Raw genomic sequence first — 19,677 nt, 5'->3', positions numbered from 1 at the left:
CTGCTGAGTGCTCACTATTGGTGGCTGGTCATGCCCGGGGACATTGTAAGGTATGTGGAGTCTTGCACCGAGTGTTCCAGCAGCAAGGTTCCTCGCATACCACCTGCAGGTAAGCTGCTGCCACTACCCACACCAAGGAGACCCTGGTCTCACCTAGTAATAGACTTTATCACAGACTTGCCTGTATCAGAGGACAACAGGGTAATCTTGGTCATAGTGGACTGGTTCTCGAAAATGGTAAGGTTTCTCCCCCTCAAAGGTCTACCTACTGCCTGGGAGATGGCGGACCATCTGTTCTGCCACATTTTCTGGCAATTCAGGCTACTGGAGGACATCGTCTCGGACAGGGGCCCCCAATTCACCTCAAGAGTGTGGTGGGTAAAATGAACATCACCATAAGCCTGACATCTGGGTATCACCCCCAGGCCAACGGACAGGTGGAAATAGTAAATCAGGAGCTAGCTAGGATTCCTGAGGCTGTACTGCCAGAAGCACTCTGAGACGTGGAGCACCTACCTCCCCTGGGTGGAGTATGCCCAGACTTCACTGTGGCATGTGGCAGCAGGCTTAACCCCCTTTGAATGTGTTTTAGGGTTCCAGCCCCTGTTGTATCCATGGAATCCCCCCATATCCGACCAGCTGGCAGTGGAGATGTGGTGTCAGCGCAGTGAGCAGATGTGGGAGGAGGCCCACCAGAAACTGCGCAAAGCGATAGCCAACTATAAAAGGAAGGTGGATAGGAGACGTGGGGATATCCCCCGCTATGAACCTGGACAACAGATGTGGGTGTCCATGAGGGATGGCTTTGCCAGCACCAAGGGGAAGCTAGCTGCGAGGTATGAGGGTCCCTACGCCATCCTGCAGTGGATTAAACAGGTTACCTACAGCGTTGGCTTGCCTGGGCACAGCCGGGCATCTAGGGCCTTTCATGAGTCTGCCCTGAAGCCGGTTGTGGAAGGTCCCCTTGCAAAAGAGGAGAGCTCCTTGAGTGCTCTGTCTCCTCCTTTGGAGATGGAGGGAGGTCCCGCATTCAAGGTAAGAACCCTTCTCAATTCCAGATGGGGTGGGGTTCTGTCACGGTTGGGCGGCCGGCTAGCAGGAGGGACACACCCACTCCTGTTAGGATCACACCCCTTACCTGCCCTGCTCACAATCACCAGAATACTAATTGTGTTCACCTGTGCATAACTCAGACCCTGCCTATTTCAACCTGCAGAGATGTGGCTGCACATTAGCAGACGCCAGCCACGTCTGTGAACTACGATTCACGCTACCTTTTGAGCCACTGTTTATGTTTGTTTCATGCTTCCATCACTGTGAAATGATAGATAATAAAGAGCACTTTGTTGCAACCTCGCCTTTCGCTTCCTCCATGCTGCAAACGTCACAGTTATAGCCTTGAAAAGTACTGCTTATACCAACCAATGTAACACATCATATGGGTAGTGTGAGCAGGAATTCTGATACACTGAATGGCATGATGGTACACTGAATGACTGATTAAATAGACTAAATTCAATTAAAGCTGAGGAGTAGATCAGTTATAACATATTTAAGTGCCATAAAGTTATATGGAGACCAATGAGTTGTTAATTGGATGACTAATTTCTTCAAGTTCTTTCATTTTCACTTGCTATGTGCCAGGTTAACTTTAAACTTTTCCTCATCTTGTTCTTGGCCAAGTCCAAGGTTGTGAATGCCAATAAAGGTGAGACAGACAGGATTTTGCTTGGTTGTGTCCTGTTGTGTAACCCCAGTGGCCAGTGGTACGTGGTGGCGCCGCTGAGCTGTGGGGGGAGGGGAATAGCTGAATAGCAGAACAGTGGCGGGAGCTCGTTTAGCGCTCAGGAGAGGTTTGTGTTTCAGCAAAGGGTCTGAGTGAGGTGAACACCATCCATCACTGCAGCAAAGCCAACAGTGTGTGCTGCGCTCGGACGGCCCTAAATGTCATGGGCAAGCAGGGTGTTTAGCGTGAGCTACACTAGCGGCACAGCCACAGTCGCCGCCGCACCATGTGTTCAGACAGGATGGGAGAGCCGGCGCCAGGGAGACAGCTCTTTTGTCTCATGTTGCTCGTCCATGTGTGCTTGGTGGCATTCTCCTCTCGCTTCCGAGAAAAATGACTGTCACTTCCTTCATGTCCCTCTCACTCTGTCTCACTCAATTGAACTCAAGCAAACTCTCGCCCCTTAAAGGCGTTTGAAGCTGCAGATCTGGCTATTCTCGTGCATCCTTAATCACCAAAGACATCACTATGTACAAAGGCTTAAAAAGGTTTGCAAGCTGATGCACTACTGTATCTGATTAAGATTACAGTACACTTCTCCATAAAATATTGCCCACATTTTCCAAAAAACACTGCCTAACAGTAGTGGTTATAAAATGCTGAAGGCCTACTGTAACACAAGTCTCAAAATGTTCTGCACTGACTGAAGGCTTGCTTTTCTACTTGCTTTTCAAAATACTACTTACTGAGCCATTAAATATAAAGTTGCACTATAAAGCAGTTTAGACAGAAATCTTCTAATGTGAATTTAATGTGAGATGCTTGTAAATGCCAGTACAGGGCCATACATGGATGTCCACTTTGTAAACAACAGGATAAACCAAAAAGTGGTAGCTCTGGTAACCCTGAGCCTTGTGGGCAGTGTGGTACAGGGAGCTGACTGCACAGTGGGGTGGACGGGTCTGGGAGCTGATTTATGTAGGAGACAGGGCCACAGAGAGCCTGAACGTAATAGCTGGGATTTATACGGAGCTCTGACAGTGCTCCTGGGTTGTATATAATTGTGGATTATCTGCTGAAATTCTTCTTCTTTGCTGTGATGGAAATGATCCACTATGTGATATATAAATAACCATGGAGGGCCTGACCAGACAAAAGGCTCCTCTCCTGAAAGCTTTTCCAAAACATGACATCTAAAGCTGTGTGTGCGTGCGTCTGTGTGTTTGTGTGCATGTGTTTCGTCATTTGGCTTGTTCGTCATTGAGGTTTGTGGAGGAAAGAAAGGAGCACATTTTGATGTCTTGCCATGAGAGCTCATCTGATGTTTATCTTGTATTGTTATTCCAAAGAAACAGCACAGTGGCTGGAACAACACGTTGCTTCAGCCTGACTCTGCTAGCTGGGCAAAGGAGGGCGCTGTCCATGGTGGCACTGACCATCTCAGCCATCATCATAGAGGCTGACTAAACAGCACCAAAGTCAACCTAAGGTTCTCTTCCGCTCACAATATGTAATGTGATTCTCATATGAGGAATTGAGAGGCAATGTACCACATATGCACATATGCACACACACACACACACACACACACACACACACACACACACATCACACACATGTACGCAAGCATGTGTTTCATCTGAAAACAACCTGCCACCCCGAGCCCAAGGCATGCAATCATTTGACGGTCATTAATCATTATTTCATGCTTGTCTGGTTATCAGTTACATGAAGAAAAGCAATGGGACTGCTCCTGAAGCACCATGATTTTCCTTTGCTCTCCATCTGACTTGCTTTTAATTGATTAAGTTGCCAAGGTCCTTGGCTGTCCACTTCATGAATCTGTTTGTGTAGTTTAAGAGCTGCGGTTTCTCTTCCCAAGGCAATTACATGCCTTGTGAGTAGCGCGATCAAAAGAGCCAGCTGACCCCCAAGTCTGCCCACAGAGAGAGAGAAAAAAACAAAACACAACAACACGGCAACAACATGGGGGTGTTTCATATGTTTTCGTGCACTCCTCTATCCATGATTAATGTTTGGCTGTCCATGAAAGGCCTGTCCTCATCCACAGTAAACATAGGACGACCACTTTTGTTTTGTTCCATTGTTCCGGTGGCTGATGCTGGGTACTAGAGCTGCTCTCCTCTGCTGTGGCCCAGGCTGGGCTGGGCAAACAAGCTGAGAATGAGCTGCACTGCCATTCAGAGCAGGGCTGACATGGGCTTCAGCACCTAATGACCAGGCCCTGTTTCCAAATCTCTTCTCCTTCTCTTTCTTTACAGTAAAGAATTGCATGTGTCCATTTAAATCATTACTACTGGAACAGTTAAAAACAATACTCACTTATCTAAAGCATTAATCACTTTTAAAATAAAATGAAAACATGAACAATTTAGCATAAAGCTGAAATTAGCTGTCCTTTTTTAGTGGGCTGCTGCATATTTGAACTTGATGTCCACCAATGTAATTACATTGTGTTTTTTGTTCTTTTCTTCTTCTTTGTTGAAAACTGAAAATAAAATATTTTAAAAAGAAAGAAAAGGAAAGAAAAAACAGATAAATCCTGATTACAAGTGAGAGGAGCGTGAGAACTCCTTGCTGGCCTGCTAAAGCTGTTTCAAAGGTGCACATTTTTCTGAAATGTGGGAAATCGAACATCCACAGAGAGACTTCCAATCCACAGTTACTCTTCTTTAACAAAAGCCTTTTGTTTAGAATTAAGAAGAATTAACGAATACAATGGGAGAACATTCCTACCTAAAATCGCATGTGAAATTACTTTCTAGGATATTTTTAAAAATATTTTTAAGTAAAAAATCTTTCAAAATCATTTTTAAGATTTTTTAATGCTCTTAGTCTTGTTTTCTTAAATTTCTTAAATCACTATTTGTAATAAAATTACAGATAGTGATTTTCTGGTCATTTTTGCTTACTTTTCTGGTCATTTTGCTTACTGTAATGTGTAAATTTTTTCAAGAGACTGTTAATGTTCACAGTTATGCAAATTCATGCACTGATAAAATACTTAGCTAAACTGAAGGGAACTGAGGAGAGAGCATGACAAGAAGAACTGACATGAGTCAGTGTAAGACTCCACTCACCCCTAAGAAATACAGGAGTCAAATAAAGCTCAAGTTACAGCTCAAAGTCATGAAAAGCAGCAATGAGGCTAGCTGAGAGGGGTGGTGAGTATGACTCTGGCTTTGCTGTGGCTCTTCCCCCCAGCCAGACGTGGTCCGGACCTGCTTCCAGATCCCTGAGTCACACCAAGGCAGTGCTCTGCACCACTGGTGCTAGAAAAGCAGAATGGAATGAATCGTGACCTACAACCTCTGAGTATCTAAACACACAGCCCTTTCCTCACCGTTTGTCCTTCACAGGGGTTTTGGGGACTTTTTTGTTTTACTTTTTCAAACTGTTGTTTGATTATTTTTTTGGAAAATTATGTATGGTTGTGGTTAAGCCAAGGACATGTTATTTCAAAAAACAAAAATCTTTCTTTATCATATCTAAAATGTTTACATTATCTTAATAATTAAAATTAAAATGAGTCACTTAAAGTTTTTGAATTTTTCAAATTTCATATTCAGATTAAGTTTTAGCTTTATTAATTTCTTAATTTATTTTATAAGAACGCAGTACTTCTATAGTGATTCTTTCCTTTAGTGCTAATTTAAAATAGTTTTCACATCTATGTGACATCATGTATATTCTTACTAAGAATGCTACATATTGCAGTGATGATGGACAGAATATTTATTGCTGTCAAATTAACATTATAATCAACCTTACTGAATATTACAGAACAACAATATGCACACAAAAGTACAGTATTTCTGTCTAGCTCTGTTTAACATGAGGTAGTGGGGGAAGTGCTGCAGTTCTGCAAACTCTTCTAACAGAACCATGATGGTTTATCAAAGCCCAAGGAAATACACTGTGCTAAAACAACTCTGCCCTACACCAGGCAACATGTTAGAAAGTCTTCTTCCACAAGGACGGCTCATACTAAACGCTTTTCCACCACCAGGATCTCAGGGGTGCATTACCAGCAGAATAATTGAGAACACTTGCGAGGTTCATGATAGTGAGGCATAAATATTTATTCCGGTCGGCTTGTGGTGAGGAAAAAAAAAAGTCTAAGCTTCTCATTCCAAAGCACTTCAGTTTCTGCCTTACAATTCAGTGCCAATACCCTGAGGACTCAAAGGGAAGACGTTTAAAAAAAGTAAATTGTTGCAGTCCAGATCAAATGCTAAGGCCCTTCTGTTGTATTTATTGTTTCTATGTCATCCACTTTTTTCCTAATAAATGACTGACACACACCCCGAGGTGGTGGGTAGGTGACTTTTGTAGAGGATGTTGTACACCCCCCATGGGTCAATAAGGATCAGGGTTTTTTTTACCTTGATTAGACTATGGAGGGGAAAGAGAACATGTTAAATTAGTTTCATATGTCATATTATTGGTTGATTTAAATAAATGCAGATTACAAGCACCAATGGAAGCAAAACCCTCCATCTTACATCTGGTCAGGAGCAGGGTAGGCAGTGGACACACACACGAACATCTTCCCACTACTATGCTGTCGGGTCAAGCTATGTTCTGTTCCTTCCTAAAACACCACACATATGATCTGGAGTAGCAGACATGGCATTAAAGGCATTAAAGTGTGATCTTGCCAATGCCTGGAGCAGCGTGCCCACGGGGCCAAAAGGTGCCCCGCGCCCTTTCCCAACGACACGAGTGATGCGGACGAAATGCTGGAATTAAAGAACCACTCAGGTTCCATACCTGTGAGGTCCCTCTTTAGTTTTCGGAGGTCCTTCGAGAGGTCATCAAACTTGACTTGAGCAGCAAGGAAGACGTCATGAGGCTCTGGCAGTGGGAAAACACTCTTCTCTGTCCCGGCATTCTAGAATGAGAGATAAACACAGTCACATACTTCAGAGTAAGAGAGAAACATGAAGACGTTGTCTTCTCATTCCCTCAGAAGCACCTGCTGAATGTAAGTAGTACTCTACCTTATCTAGGTTTCTTAGGTAGTATGACACCACATAATCCACCAGACTAATGCGATTGTCCTATAAATGAAAATGAAGTAAAATGTTAGAATGACCTGTACACTATGTTCACAATATGTTTGCACTCAATAAAACTCTTTTACACTGAAAAAAAACCCTTTTGTTTGCAGTGAAATAACTTTGCTGAATAGTTTGATATATGGACAGCTCACATCCTATGAACTAACAAAGCCAAAAGTCATGAACTCAAAAATGAAGCTGCAAAGATTGAATGTAAATTAGATCAGATCTGCAGAATTCCCTTGTCATGGTGCTGGCACTCTTTGGTGCTGTGAGGTTGTGTGTGGGTACCCTGCTTTTGACATCCTTCAGCTTGGGAAGAATTTCTAGGCCAAAGCCATCAGCTTGCCCCCGGGTTCTGTTCCCACCATTCATATAGTTCCCAAAGGCAAGGACAAGGCCCATCACTTCTTTTATGCTGTCACTCTCCAGGAGCTCCTGAAGGAACACACAAACATTCTAATGTTGCTAAAAGACACACAGTTCTTGCCACCAACTTGTCACATGCCCCAAATCATTACTTTAAAATTTCAGAAACATTGAAGTACTGAACTAAGTATTCCAAAGTAGCAACTGATAATCATCCCTGCACATACCTTACACACTGAGGAGATTATCTGTGTCTTGCTGTGAATGGAAGATATGGAGTCCAGGAACACAGACCGGAATATGATGCAGTGAGCTCGGCTGGCAAAGTCTGGAATCTGGTCTAGCTCATAGAGGAACCTTTCCAAGACAAGATAAGGAGATGAGAGATTTAAAGTGATATGACAACTGTGAGACAGGTTACTTGTTCTTATGTTGGAAGTGGAATTGTTAGTGCATCAGGGACGATCACACACCACACAGTCTGGATGTCACTAAGTGTAAATTCAGTGTGATTACCTTAAGGATCAAAGCAAAGTGTGACATATACTGAGGAAAAGACTCATTTCCAGTTAACAGATTAGCATAACGCTGGAGTCACTGAGCCTCAGTGAGTCAAACCAATGAAAGCTAAAAGTCAAATATGGCTGATTTATTTTTTTGAATAATGGCTTGCTCTGCTGTAAGAGTCAGTTCTTCACAAAGCATCTGATCTATTTTCTAAGGAAAGTAAAGGTCTTGGTGGATGATATTATTATCATCACTTTTGAAAAATATAGTTGTCTATAATTAGAAACTACATAATATCCATAATAGCAGATAATACATAGAATACTTTTAATAATTTTTAAATGTATTATTTATTTTAATAAATAAAGAAAATATATTATGCAATGAACAATATTTTATATAATTATGAGATGATACAATGATGTAGGGGTTTTGAGTTTCTTGAATAAAATGCTGCATTGAGCAAAAACAAGCATTATCTTCTTAATGGTTGCCTTCATGTTTTACAATAGCAAATTTGATGAATTGGTTTAACCAGTATTCATGCTAAAACCACACTGTAGTAAATGATCTGGTGGATATGGCATACTGTTCTGGCTTGTCCAGTAGCTTGACTTCATCATCTTTTGAGGTCTCATAATGTTTCCTGATCCTTCCCAGTTCATCACTCTGAGCCCTCTGCAATTAGTTCCAAACAGTTACTGGCAGTACACAACACAACCTGCAATGACAGCTAATAACAATAACCAAACAAAAATCATAAAGATATTAACATGGTGTATCACAACATACTGAGGCAGTAACATTTACAGTCATCATATATGCATTACTATAACAATGCTGAAAATATGTTATAACCATCATATTTATGTGAACTAAAATAAAGAACTGAAAGTAACAGTTCTTAACAATATGAATAAAAGATGCTTTTAGAGTAAAACTGATTGTATGCAGATTCTGCAGATAGGCAGAAGACATGCAAACATTTTTAAAATTAGGTGATGCAAGAAAAATATGTGTTGTTTGAAACAAACAAATAAAGCCGTTAGGATGTCTGAACTCTTGACAGCTACCCTTCTCGCTAACATTACTCACATTTTCATACAAAGCCTCAATGGTTTCCAGATCGACCACAGAGCTGTCCACAGCAAGAACAGCTGCAACAGTGAATGAGTTCATTAGAAGCTCTCAAACACAATGAAAAGAAAAACTTTAACAAACACACTGTACTCGTTAGCTTGTGCTTTGGAATGTGCAGTCTTTCTCATGAAAACTTAAGACATTTACCACTGTGCTATTTTCAGTTTTTGTTTGTTTGTTTGTTTGTTTGTTTGTTTTTTACCTGGGATCATTGGATTGTAATGTCTAATACTTAGACTTGAAAATACAATGGAAAAAAGTTAACTGAATCTTTCATTAAAAACTACATATCCAGTATGATTCATAATCATACTGCAGATAAACAGAATACAGAACATTTCTGAATATCAAAGGGTTAGGAAAACACAGAATACAGAACATTTCTGAGTAACAAAGTGTTAGGAAAACACAGAATACAGAACATTTCTGAGTAACAAAGTGTTAGGAAAACACAAAATACAGAACATTTCTGAGTAACAAAGGGTTAGGAAAAAAAGCAAAGAAACTTTACAAGGAAATCTTAAAAAATCAAGCAGACAATGGGCTTTGGTTGAGAATGTAATCAGATGAGGTGTTTGTGACTCTAGTAACAGACAGTCTCATAGGGGAATTTGCCATCTTTCTTTCTCTTTTTCACACGCACACTCACACGTTTTCACACCCATATTCCTACACACAAGCGCGCAGGGTACTAAGCCTGTAGGCCATGGGTCACAGCCAAAAGTCTGTAATTGCTTAACCCCAGGACTCACACATACAGAACCACCACAGCTCTGTAATGATCTATATTGCCTTGCCAGAGGAGAGGAGAGGAGAGGAGAGGAGAGGAGAGGAGAGAGAAGAGAGAGAATAGCCTTTTTCCTGAATGCTAATCCAGTATATCATATTTCTATAGCCTACAGATGATGAGGTTGAAAAGCTGTACAGTGATTTTACACAGAGACAGTGTAGCAGACTGAAGGGCTTTCTGGCTTCTCTCTGCAGACGCCACTGCCTTCCAAACAAGACTCGGACTATCTGCTTTTCTCTGCTGGCCATTGGTCTTTGCCAGCAGACTTACTGACACATTAGAATAGCGGTCCTGGCTTGGGCATGGTCCAGGGTGTATTAAAAATAAGCTTTTAAATAGCACGTAGGGCGTCTGTTCCCTCACACGAAGGTAAAGGTTTTGTGTGTGTATGTGTGTGCACGCATGTGTGTGTACTCATGTGTGTAGGGGGTCAAAGGTGTGAGGTGATGTCTGGCCTAGTCTGGAAATTTCTCCATGCTGGTATATCAAAGGCCACCAATAACTCCCATGTTGTTTGGTGTGTGTGTGTGTGTGTGTGTGTGTGTGTGTGTGTGTGTGTGTATGCATGTGTATGTATGTGCGTGTGTGTGTGTACACATGCAAGCAAACAAATCTCTCTCACGCTCTCATGCTCTCTCTCACTCCCTCTATCACTCTCTCTCATTCCCTTCTCTTCCTCCCAGCCCCTCCCCACTGTTTTCACCTTTCCCTAAGTGCCTGTAATTGCATTACATGTAACGTCTTTTTTACTTGCCAACAAAGAGGCAAGCAGCTATGTGTGCTGGTAGTCTCTTAATAGTGCCTATTAAGAGTTTCTCCTGTACTTTGACACTCAAAAGACTCTCCACTTCTCCAAAACCTGTGTGTGTGTGTGTGTGTGTGTGTGTGTGTGTGTGTGTGTGTGTGTGTGTGTGTGTGTGTGTGTGTGTGTGTGTGAGGCAGCCTGATGCAATGTACCAGGTTCACTTGTATGAATGTGTGTGCATTTTGTAAAGGTAGATTCATACACTCATTAGCATGGTGTCACTAAGGGATGTGGAGCATGTCACCAGCTTTACTGAACAGATGCATCTACCCACATGCACAAACAGGCAGGTACTGTTTACACTTTTGCTGTTTCCAATCACCATGAACACACAGTACAATTCCTACACTTCATGTTAACGTACTCACTGAAGTATCTCTCACACACACGATTCGCATACTAGCTCAAACACCACCGGTGTTCACCACAGACATAGGAAACCCATCAAAGGCCAACTGGAAGCAAACTAAAAGATGTCGGCGAAAAGAGAGAGAAAATTACTGTTGCACATTGCTTAAATATTCCCCCCGCTAAAAATCAACGAGCCCATCTGTGAGTTATCGAGTGTGCCAAAAGCGATTGAAGCCCTGTGGCTGTTCAGTGAAATGAGGCTAGCACTTAAGAGAGTGGGGAAGCAGCCGGCCAGGTCAAGAAGCGATGGGCTGGCCCACCCTGTCCCCACCTTGCTGAATGTCCTTCATCTCCAGGTGCAGGCTAGATATGAGGATCCCCACTGCCTGAGAACGCTTGCCATCCAATAACTTTATAAGCTGAAAAGAACAGAGAAATATAAAATAAATGACCATGGATCGATGCTGGTATTCCTTAAGCATAAACATGAACAGATGAAAGAGTGGATTTGGGGTTTTTCATTCAGCTAAGTGTCTTCACATTCTTCTCTCTTAACATTGTTCTGTCCTGTTGCTATTAGACTGCCATTTTTCATTCTTTACATAGTTTACATAGTTTCCCTTGTATTGAGAAACTCTCTCTTATTTAGAGGTTACCGAGGAGTAACACTGAGGTTAAACACAAGATCATCATCTATAATGTCAAATATATGCTAGCCACAAAAGCCTTGCAGGACAGTGATAACTAGGGTTTGTAAGCCAATCTTGATATTGTTTCTCTACATAATGTAGCCTAATGATCCCACCTGATGAGATCTGAATGTCTACGCATATAGACAAATTATGTCTACAATGCTAGAACAATAGAACACCACTCACATAAGTCTTATATGGTACAGTCACAATTAGGATACAGCTGGGAATGAAAAAGTAGAAAAATGGAACCATAAAAGGACGTCTTTCAGCTCTGGACGAGCAGGCTACGAGATTTTATAATGAACTATAAATTCACAGGATTTTTAGTTGTGCCTACACATGGTCACAATTACATATGACTGAATATCCCCATAAAGGGCAGAACAGTTTTTGGCAAGTTAAAACCTCACTATAAAACGTGATGTCTTGAACTTCTTCATTAGGTAGCCATATAGTGCCCTTACGGGCGCTAAGCAACCAAGGCATTCAGTGGGAACAGCGCGAAAAGCCTTTAGAAGTGAGTATTGCATTACAGGCGGCAAAGTGGGCATGCTGCTTCTGCATTCATTATTAATGTCACTGGGGATCTCCCCTGGTCTCCCCTTCCACAGACAGTACGAGAGTGGGAGAGCCTTAGCACCTCTAATGAACTAACATGTTAAAGCTAACCAGCCTTAAAAGTTATACAGTGCACCACTTAGCTCTAGTGCCTAGCAGAGCTAATGAATTAGGTGCAGATACAGTACCATAGCAGCATTGTTTGAATGGGTGATACTGAGTGACTAGGTGAAGAGTGATGGGTGAAGAGAAAAAATGTAGTGTTTTGTTCCTTTAGTGGTCTGCATTGGCCAGAAAAGCAACTACAGTCAATAACAGAAAAAAAGTTGAAAAACTAACATCTGAAAAGTAACATGAGCAATAACTGCTAAGCAATCAGCACAGATACACTTTCCAGTTCACAGAAGACAGCTAAGCTCTTATTAGCACTTATTAGGAAGAGTTGTTTTTTTCCCCACATTTTATAGTCAGGCAGGACGAAGATAAAACTTCAAGTAAAACTTTAACACTTTAAAAGAAAAAAGCATAAAGAATAGATAAAATGATAATGACACAAATTAATGGCCTGTGAAACATGACAGAAGTAGTGTCACATCAAGCTATGGAAGGCAGCCTATGCCAAATGGCTCATTTAGATTTACTTATGATATACCTCAAAAGGCAGGATACAGGGATTTAGGATACAGACTTCCAAACATATAATAATCATAATTTATAGAATAGAATGTGTAATGTGAACTGCATTAAAATAACAATGCCACCAAAAACACTGAAAGGGGAAATTAAATAATTGTTTAAGCCAGTTTCTTAATACATATCCAGTTAACCAAGCACTTAATTTCACATGTCCAAAACGTCTGCAGATGGCTTGGCAAAGCATTTCACAAGGTTCTTTAAAGGTAGAATCATCACAAGCTCATTACAGAGATCATGACAAGGAAAAACAGAATACTAGTTTTACAAAAATACTAGTCATAATGATAAAGCACTATAAATATCCAGATATAAAAATTCCACTTGTTACTTGGAGTAATTAATATTATATTTGGAGAAATCCAAAATTTCTGATCTCCATGTTCTTATATGTATAGAGGGCATTGTGTGAATACTCCCATTTACAGGCAAAGCAGCTCTTGCCCTTGTCTGTATTATTATTAAGTATTAAGTGCATTCTTTTCATGGTATGATTTGGCTAAGATCAAAGCCCAGATTCTCCCTACAAACACCAAATTACCAAAAAAAAAAAAAAATCCTCCAACAAAATTTATGTGTGGAGAGTAGTGGGACCCAGGTCTGTGCACATTGCCTGTTCTGAACACCATCTCAGGCGTCAAGCACCATCCTGAAAGAGCCGTTCAATAAACAAGAGGTGCTAGTGCCCGTAAGTCATTCCAGAACTTCTGAGTCAGGACCAATTAAAATGTCAGTTTGTTTGAGCGGTATTACCGCTGTACAAACGACGTATTAAATGTGATTCATCTGGCGACTGAAATTGCTGTGTGATGTTTATGCTTTTGGGCTACATACTACAGTCCTGCATATAGGAGGGGGCTGGGGTGTGTGCGGGTGCAGTGGGCTGGGGTGTGGGCGGGGCCAGGGGGGTGGGGGGTGGGGGGGGTGAGGAAGCAGGACACATTTTTCTTTAACGATGTGTAATTTATCTCATCGTCTTCAACAATGCAGAGATGTGGCGCTTCTGCTGAGCACTGGCAGCGGGAAAAGGGTGGGCCTGGGCACTCAGTCCTCATCAAAGGCCATGCACATCCCCTGAGCAAAGCCACATGCTTGTAATTAGACTTGCTCTAGTGGGCTGATTGAGATGACGGTGGGTCCGTTCGCCCCCCATGTCATCTCCTCTTCTTTCATATGATAATCAGGAAAGAGAGAGAAGGTCCCAAGAGTACACATAGTGTGCATCAGGACACATGATACAAATTAGCTACCCCCCACCCCTCCCCACCTTATTTAGTTGGACCGAGTTGATATGGCCATCTCTGCTTGGAACATTCTGAGAGATTGTAATATTCACATGCACTGCAACACTTGCCCACAAGCTCGATGATCTAAGCAAGGAGTATATGTGGCTAACAACACGAATATGTCCACAGCAGCATGGGTGGCAAAACTTAGTAACACACAATGGCAGACAAGTCTCCATAATGCCTGTGTAGATCTAAACACACACACTTTCCCTGAGCACCTACAGACTCTGATCATTTCCTCACCTCTCCCGAAAGGGCTGTGTCCCCAGGGCATGGGAGGCGGGCCCAATCTGGCAACACTTTGAGAAGGGCCGCATGTGAGATCATCCCCACCCACACTCCTGCACTGTCATCACTGTCCACTGGTCAATGTAATGGAGGATGACACCGCACCCTACAGCCCCCATTGATCTGGCCCAGGTGCACCTGACCACTATCACAGGGCCTGGTCACCAATATTGGCTTATTGGGTTTTTCCCATATTGCATTGTAAGGATGGCCAGTGCAGGGAAATTGACAACAGGCCACGTCTGTCTGTCTGGCTGGCTAGGTCTGCTACCCGCCCCCTCAGAAGAATTCCTCCATTCTTCTGTCCAAAATCCCCTGACCTCTGGTTAGAGAGCACAAGTTCTCGGAAAGATGATTCAGGAATAAAATGTAGATACCTACATTATGTTTATACCTTAGAGTATAAACAAGCAAAAATAAAGATGGAGATATAAACACGTTACTTTTGTTTAGGTGACCTTCTGGAAATTGTGCCTCTTTGCCAAGACGTGTGTGTCAGTGTCCATCTGTCTTTTACTTTTACTGGACTTAGCATAGAAACTTAATAATGGTATCATCACTAATCTTCATGTACTGTACTTCTCTTCCTCTCCTTTCTCTCTCTCTCTCTCTCTCTCTCTCTCTCTTTCTCTCATACACACATATGCACAAACACATATGCACATATGTAATGAAGTCCTCTGAAACATGACACAACTGGAGACAATATAGGCAAGAGAAAAACAAAAAATTAAAGATACTGAATTTCAGACACTGAATCATGAAGTGCTCCTAATTTCACAAACATAATTTCTAATATATACAGAAACTACAATACACTAAAACTCTGGTAGGCGAACTACAGGATGGCCAAGTGCTATCATTGCAGTTTGTGGGGACCTGAAACGCCAGACAGCTGGCACAGCACACTGTCTTGGCCATCTGAAATCAGATCAGATAAGGCCACCTCATAGGCCCAAGTGACCAGATGCCTGCACATTGGGGACTCTGTGCTCTAACTGATTGATCAAAGGGGGCCTGTATATGGATTGAATCAGGGCTAGACAGAGGCACTTAGGCCAGTGACTGCCTTCTGAACTGCCTGGACGCCTCCCTAGTGCTGACTTCACTTATGGGACATTACTGCCAATGTCGGCCCCTCACAACTAGTAGCTATTGGAAAGCTGGATGGAGTCTATAGTTCCTTTATTAATCCTTATGTTAAGAGTAAGAAATGTGACTTTTGGATTTTGAACCTGGATTTACTGTGAAGCTGATTTATATAAAAACTATAGAAATAAATTTGAATTAAATTTTGGTATCCTCTGTGAGTAGTCACTATTCTGTCATCAGCAAACTGGTTTTTGCACCAACCTTTAGCATCTAACCCAACATCTTCAAGGTTTACATGGCTCACCAGTTGATTCACAAACCATTATTCCAGCTTCTTCCAGGAGTTGTTTAAGCACAGAGGGGAATCCTGATTCTGTGTAGTCTGACATATCTTCCTATGACAGGTATTAACAAGAGGGTAACTTATGTGCAACTTATGTACATCTAAGTTATGGTAACCTGTCAGAGTGAATGAGGTTGGTTCCTTTTATGCCTCTCATTTTCCAGGTAGTACAGTTATACCTGATTCTAGATTACCACTCTTAATTTGAGAGGGGTGACAATATTGGCCATGCTCTGATGAAGAGAGCTATGTCAAGCACATAGGAGCAGCTGGAACAGGAAAGATCTGCCCCATCAGCTCTGGAGCCCCTACACGCTCACATGGCTGCACCACTCCCTGTCAATCAGAAACGTCTTGGGAAAATGGTTTTAAAATGAAAAGGGAAATTAAGACATTTTAACTGTTATTTGAATTACAATTAAGATGTCCAAAACAGTTCATATGTGTAGTATATCAAGTCTGGAGATTTGCAATTGCAATAATGCATACTCTGATACAAGATAGCAGCACTGGAAACAATGGAGTCTAATGACAAGTAAAGGAGTCTTATAAATATGTTTGTATATGAGTACTATATATAATCTCTAAAGAAAGTATGAAATAAAGCTTCTATTAGGTAATAGACAACTAGTAAACAGCAAACCGTCATTCGTAGGTTGAAATGTATGTAATAACCATCCACAGAAACACATTTCACAGACACAATCAGAGGCACACCACACATACAATCAAAAGAGTCAAAGAACTGCCCAGACACAATACACTTTTGTTTGCCGAGGTTTGTTTTAAACTATTTGGCAGGTAATGCATCAAAACGTAATGCTTTACCCAAATGAACCTAAAAGACATGAGTTCTAGTATGCCTCAAACGCCCTCTAGTGGTAGCAATGAAGTACTCATCTGTCGATAGTGTAGCGATTCCATGCCAAATATGACTAGAGTGTTAATGTACATAACCTACATATTCATGTGTCCGATTCTAAATTACACGCACAATTCATGAGCATGCTGACGTGCCAGGGAACTTGAGATGCAGGAGGAGATGCAGGAGTTGCTATTGGATGATAAAAGTGGAGATGTTCAGCACCTAATTTGGCACAGATGTGTTGCAGTGGGAGGATGGAGACATACCTTTTTAGCTTTGGCCTTCTTCTCATAGGTGTCAGAGAGAGGCTTCTTCTTGGGCTGCAGTGAGGCTTTGGAGAAAAGCTCCTCAAACTCCTTTGTGTCAATGATATCTGGCTCTTCCAAGGATCCCCAAAGCATGTTATTACTGGAAAAGAGACACCAATTCTACCAGTGTACAATTAAGAGGGCATGTGATAATTTAGGGGGCATTAGAACAACAGTTAGTGAGAGAGGGCATTTATACACACCAGAATAGACATACCAAGGCACTCTGTTCTCTTCCTGCTGTAAACAACACTTTCCTATTTCTTAATGTTTACCACAGCTACTCCAAATGTTTATTTGCACACGAGGCGAGGTGAGAAGCTTTTTGCCGAAAGTGAATCTATAAAGACAATGTCCCTGGTGCTTGAAAGAAACTCAAGTGTTGTTCCAGAAACACTGCTATCGTCTTCTCCCAGCTACTCTCTTCTCCAAAAACTACTGCGTCATTAAGAAAGAGAGGTGTTTGATTTCGCCTGTTGCTGAGTAACACAGACAATACAAACAGCCTGCCTGTCCGAGAGCTGGGGTGTTGAACTCCTTTCCCATTCCTTCCTCTTAAAGGGGTGTAGACCTCTGACACTGCTTTAAAACTCACTCATACAAATCTCCACAAGAAGGTGATGGGGTTAAGGTCAATACAAATCTCCCTTTACATAGGCCAGTTAGTTCTAAGAGGCTCATCATTCCCAATCTGGCAATCATCTTGTTATCAAGACTGTTTTATCTGAATCTGCATAAATCTGCATAAACATATGGCAGATGTATACAAATGTACAAAACATACTGGGCTTGGAAGATTCTACCGCAGGTGCAGGTATGCACATCTGCATGAAAAGCCACTTAAAAACTATATATTTTGCTACAAGTATCCGTTTCTCTATCTTCTTGTCATATATTAAGTCAAACTTGAGTGCTCTTAAGTTAAGACAGAGTCAACATGATATTTGGAGCATAAATTACCAAACACAATGAGCAGCCAAGACATTACCCAGACATTAACTTTGGCAGCATGGTAACTCTGAAACAAAGAGGTTCAGTGATTGTCACAGATGGAACACCACAACAATCAATTGGGTTGCCAGTGATTCGATTAAGGTCAAGTGAGTCTAATATAAAACATTTGAGGCCTAACAGTGTTGCTCTCTATGAAAGGAAACAAACAGATGTAAAGGCCACTGGTTTGCTTGACATTTAGCTGTGTGGTTTAAATAGCTCTAATGGAGCTTGCTGCCATTTCCACAGTACAGTCAGTGGGTTCAATAAAACTGCTGAAAGTGTTTTGGTGGAGACCAGCCAATATGACCATATTTCTTCTTTTTCCACCCCAGGGCTACTTTCTGAGAGACAGTAAATAATAGTACAATATTGCTCCTGTAAAAATCTTCTAAGTATAACAACCTAAACTCAATCACATTAAGGCCCACAATCTTCTTACCATTCGTTTGAATCAATTTACTATATTACCAATCTATTTAGAACTATTCATAAATAGTAAGTGCAAAAAGAAGAAACTCACTTAAGACTATGGATTATGTTGATGGGGCATCCCAGGCATCTGGCCTCAAGGGTTTAGTTTGATTGAACACTTTAACGGTGGCACTGGCGGCTATGAAGAGAACCCCATTTACCTCTTGGAGTGAACGAGGGCTATGAAGCACCACTGTGCATCCTTTCCTAATCCCCCTTACAGTAATACAGGGCCATAAAGCTCCTGGACTAACACTCCAAGCTCTCCAGCTGTATAAACCACAGGCACTTTAAAACAAGCAGCTCACTCCATTTCTCTTAGAACCGCTGGCCCTAGGCAAGGAGCACTACATACACACTGAAGAGTTGTGTGTGTGTGTGAGAGAGAGAAAGAGTGTGTGTGTTTGTCTTCATGCCCAGTTGAACTCAAGTGCAGGGACTCTCTATAACTTTGAAATAGTTGAGCATGCTTACTCGGTATGTTGAATCTGAATCCTAGTCCAATAGAGGGGCTTCATTGGACAGGCAGGCTCTACCGCTGGCTTGCGGGGGAGTTTCTCCATTGCCTGCCCAAAGCCAGGGATTCCAAAGCCGGGCGGAGGGGGTGGGGGGCCACAGCCTGGCATAGGTGGAGGTGGAGGGGGAACCCCAGGCATTCCAAGTGGAGGGGGTGGGGCTCCAGGGAGGGGTGGGGGTGGAGGGGGCATGCCAGGTAAAGGAGGAGGAGGGGGTGGAGGGGGTGGTGCTCCGGGGAGGGGTGGAGGTGGAGGTGGCATGCCAGGCAAAGGGGGAGGAGGGGGTGGAGGGGGAAGGGCTCCAGGGACGGGTGGAGGTGGAGGTGGTACAGGTCCGATTCCAGGTAAGGGGGGTGGAGGAGGCAGTGCCGTGGACCCAGAAAGAGATGATACAGGTTGGGGTGGAACTGGTGAGCTATGTGATTGGCCAGGCAGAGGAGGAGGGGGCGGAGAAGCACCCGGGGACACACCCAGGCTCATTGTAATTGAGTCTAGGTCAAGCTTTTTGGGAAGGCTGAGAGGGGGGCTTGGGCCAGGCTTGACAGTATCCCCATCCGGTGTTTTGATGAAGGTCTCGCGGTCAGTCTGGATGCAAACGGTGCGGTAGGTCTTGTAGGGCACATCGTCTTCAGTGGAGACACAGACCTCACACAGTTCAGCCCGCTCCTGTGACGATCCTTGCGCCTGCTCCCGCTTCATGTTGGAGATGACTCCTTCTAGTCGAGACAACGCCACAGCATGTTCTCCCCGCAAGTCAAAGATCCTGAGCTCGAAGTTGGCCTGAAGTGCCAT

General features: G+C 42.5%; 1 protein-coding gene across 5 annotated transcripts in view; it reads right to left on the bottom strand.

The window, feature by feature from the left end:
- The window catches only part of LOC113571355 (formin), a 61,820-nt gene that overhangs the window by 21,037 nt on the left and 21,106 nt on the right, over nucleotides 1–19,677 (bottom strand). For all 5 annotated transcript variants that reach the window (XM_027000238.3, XM_081722355.1, XM_081722356.1 and 2 more), the window contains 9 exons: nucleotides 18,845–19,665; nucleotides 16,862–17,003; nucleotides 11,104–11,191; nucleotides 8,782–8,843; nucleotides 8,276–8,364; nucleotides 7,407–7,536; nucleotides 7,102–7,248; nucleotides 6,751–6,810; nucleotides 6,521–6,641 (listed from right to left, as the gene is read on the bottom strand). In XM_027000238.3, the coding sequence (XP_026856039.2) occupies nucleotides 6,521–6,641; nucleotides 6,751–6,810; nucleotides 7,102–7,248; nucleotides 7,407–7,536; nucleotides 8,276–8,364; nucleotides 8,782–8,843; nucleotides 11,104–11,191; nucleotides 16,862–17,003; nucleotides 18,845–19,665 (1,660 nt within the window). The remainder of the gene's footprint in view (nucleotides 1–6,520; nucleotides 6,642–6,750; nucleotides 6,811–7,101; nucleotides 7,249–7,406; nucleotides 7,537–8,275; nucleotides 8,365–8,781; nucleotides 8,844–11,103; nucleotides 11,192–16,861; nucleotides 17,004–18,844; nucleotides 19,666–19,677) is intronic.

This window comes from Electrophorus electricus, chromosome 10 (genome assembly GCF_041902795.1).
Source record: "Electrophorus electricus isolate QZ-2024a chromosome 10, ASM4190279v1, whole genome shotgun sequence".
NCBI lineage: Eukaryota > Metazoa > Chordata > Actinopteri > Gymnotiformes > Gymnotidae > Electrophorus > Electrophorus electricus.
This window is presented reverse-complemented; position numbering and strand designations above follow the sequence as displayed.